General features: G+C 55.2%; 1 protein-coding gene across 1 annotated transcript in view; it reads left to right on the top strand.

The window, feature by feature from the left end:
- The window catches only part of DKK1 (dickkopf WNT signaling pathway inhibitor 1), a 4,214-nt gene extending 3,950 nt beyond the window's left edge, over positions 1 to 264 (top strand). The window contains exon 4 of the mRNA XM_029962596.1: positions 14 to 264. Coding sequence (XP_029818456.1) covers positions 14 to 264 — 251 coding nt within the window. The remainder of the gene's footprint in view (positions 1 to 13) is intronic.
- The last annotated feature ends 2,006 nt before the right edge of the window (positions 265 to 2,270 follow it).

Genomic DNA, 2,270 nt, shown 5'->3' with positions numbered 1-2,270 from the left:
TGTCCCCCCCCAGGCGAGGAGGGCGACCTGTGCCTGCGCTCGTCGGACTGCGCGGCCGGGCTGTGCTGCGCCCGCCACTTCTGGTCCAAGATGTGCAAGCCGGTGCTGCGGGAGGGGCAGGTGTGTACCCGGCACCGGCGGAAAGGCTCCCACGGGCTGGAGATCTTCCAGCGCTGCCACTGTGCCGAGGGCCTGGCGTGCCGCCTGCAGCGGGAGCTCGGCCCCGGGGACGCGCCCCGCCTGCACACCTGCCAGCGGCACTGAGACGGACACACGGACGGACGGACACACGGACACCGGCGCGCGGCCCGGCCCCGCCGGGACAGACTCCGGCCCCGCCGGAGGGAAGGTTGTTTCTCAAGGGAACTACTTTAAAGCGACTTTTCTTGCAGTACGTTACTGTGTTGTGAATACTGAGCTGGCACTTACGCTGTACATAACGCCGGGACTGGTCGGGTTTTTCCCCCCCCCCTCGCGCTCTCCGAGGGACTGGGGCTTTGTACACACTGGGTTTTTAATCCCGGCTCAAAGGGATGCCACCGTCTGTTTGCGAGCCAATAAATTCCTCTTCCAAACCAGCCTGAGCTGCCTCTGCCTCCCTGCCCCGCGTGTGGAGCCCTCCCGTGCCACGGGAGGGGGGGAAATGCCCGTTTTGGGGGCATTTTGGATGGGGGGTGAGGGGACCCGTCAGAGCACCCCGTGGGAAAGGCTGATTGGTGTCACTATCGATTCAGCTGCTTTTCAGGCATTATTTAGGCCACCGATCCCCTCTGGCCACCAGAGCAAGGATGGGCACTGTGGCCAGGGGTGCAGGGAGGGCAGGTGTCAGCAAAACACCCTCCTGCCCGATTTTGGAGAAGGGAGTGAAGGATCAGCAGAGGGGCTGTGCTGGACCCGTCACTGCTCCGTCAGAGCAGTCTGTGCTCCGTGCACAATAAAGGCTTATTTTTCCTTCACTTTGCAGCGTGTTACTGTGGGGTTTCTCCCTGTTTGGCTGGCTTGGAGGGGGGGAAAGGTGCAAACACGCATTTTTTCCTCACCCCCTTTAACTCCTAACATTGCCCACCCACTCTGAGTGTGGAGTGTGGGGTTGGTGCCTATGCCTGCCTGGAGGGCTGCCCTCAGCCTCCCTGCAGCCTGGGGAAGGGGGGTGGGATGCAAACTCATGGTGGAGCCTTCCCTCTATGACCCAAAAGTGCTTTGCACCCCAAATCCAACTGCCAAGCAGCACCTCCCTGCGTGGCTCCGAGGGCATCGTGTCCCATTCGTAGGGGAGCATCCCACGACTTTTAAATGCTCCCTGCCCGTGGGTGTTTGGTGCTGCCTGTTTGGGGACCTGCAGGACAGGGGGTTACAGGATACCCACCCAGCTGCAGCTCTGGCAGGAACCTGAGAGCACCAGCTGGTGCTAAACCGAGTCCAGAAAATGGAAGGGAGGGAGAATACAGCCCCAGGTAGAAGGAAATGTTCAAGGGATCGTGTCCAGCTTCCTTCCAGCTCTTCCTTCCAGCTCTGGGACCGGCTTGGAAGAGCCAAAGCTGCCCCAAAACAGCTAATGTAAAACACTGACGGTCCTTAAATCACCTGAAAGGACCATTCAAGCCTCTCCACCCCAGGGCTGTGTCTGGAGCAGCAGTTGGGTCGAAGCCACCCCCTGAAAGAGTTCCTGACTCGGAGGCTCGAGTTTCGTGCTTTAATCTTCGTGCAAGGCTTCAAAAATTAAAAATACCCATTTTTAAAGTGCTTCTAAAACACGCACTTTTAAAACACATTATTTTAAAAAGATAAATTCTAGCATAGCACACACGATGATATGGTTGTTTTATTATCATAGTAATGATCACACCCAGTAACAGTCAGTGACACTGAGGTGGTGAAGGTACCTGGCTTTGAGTAAAAGCATCAGGAATTATTCAGGTGGATTCAGATCTGGGTGTCAGACCCCTTTCAGCCCCACAGTGGCCTTCTGGTGATACCCAGCACTCTTCAGCACTTCAGACACCTTAATAAAGTGATTATTTCAGTCCAAAAGACCTCGGGTACCATTTCTTGTCATTGTTAGTGCCGTGTTCTCCATCCTCTTGCCAAATTAACCAGAAATGCTTCTTATGCCTTGACATTCTTCACTTTTCCAGCCTGGAAAATTAAAAAAAAAAAAAAAACACATTTTTTGGTTAGTCATTCTTAGGCAGGTTTGGGTGGACAAGGAGCTTTAGCACCTCTTATTTACTCCCTGTTCCTGGTTATAGGGCTGGAAGAGCTGCCAATAA

The sequence above is a fragment of the Manacus vitellinus genome, unplaced genomic scaffold (genome assembly GCF_001715985.3).
Source record: "Manacus vitellinus isolate BGI_N305 unplaced genomic scaffold, ASM171598v3 scaffold_48_pilon, whole genome shotgun sequence".
Lineage (NCBI taxonomy): Eukaryota > Metazoa > Chordata > Aves > Passeriformes > Pipridae > Manacus > Manacus vitellinus.
Note: the sequence above shows the minus strand (reverse complement) of the source record. Positions and strands in the feature narration are given on the sequence as shown.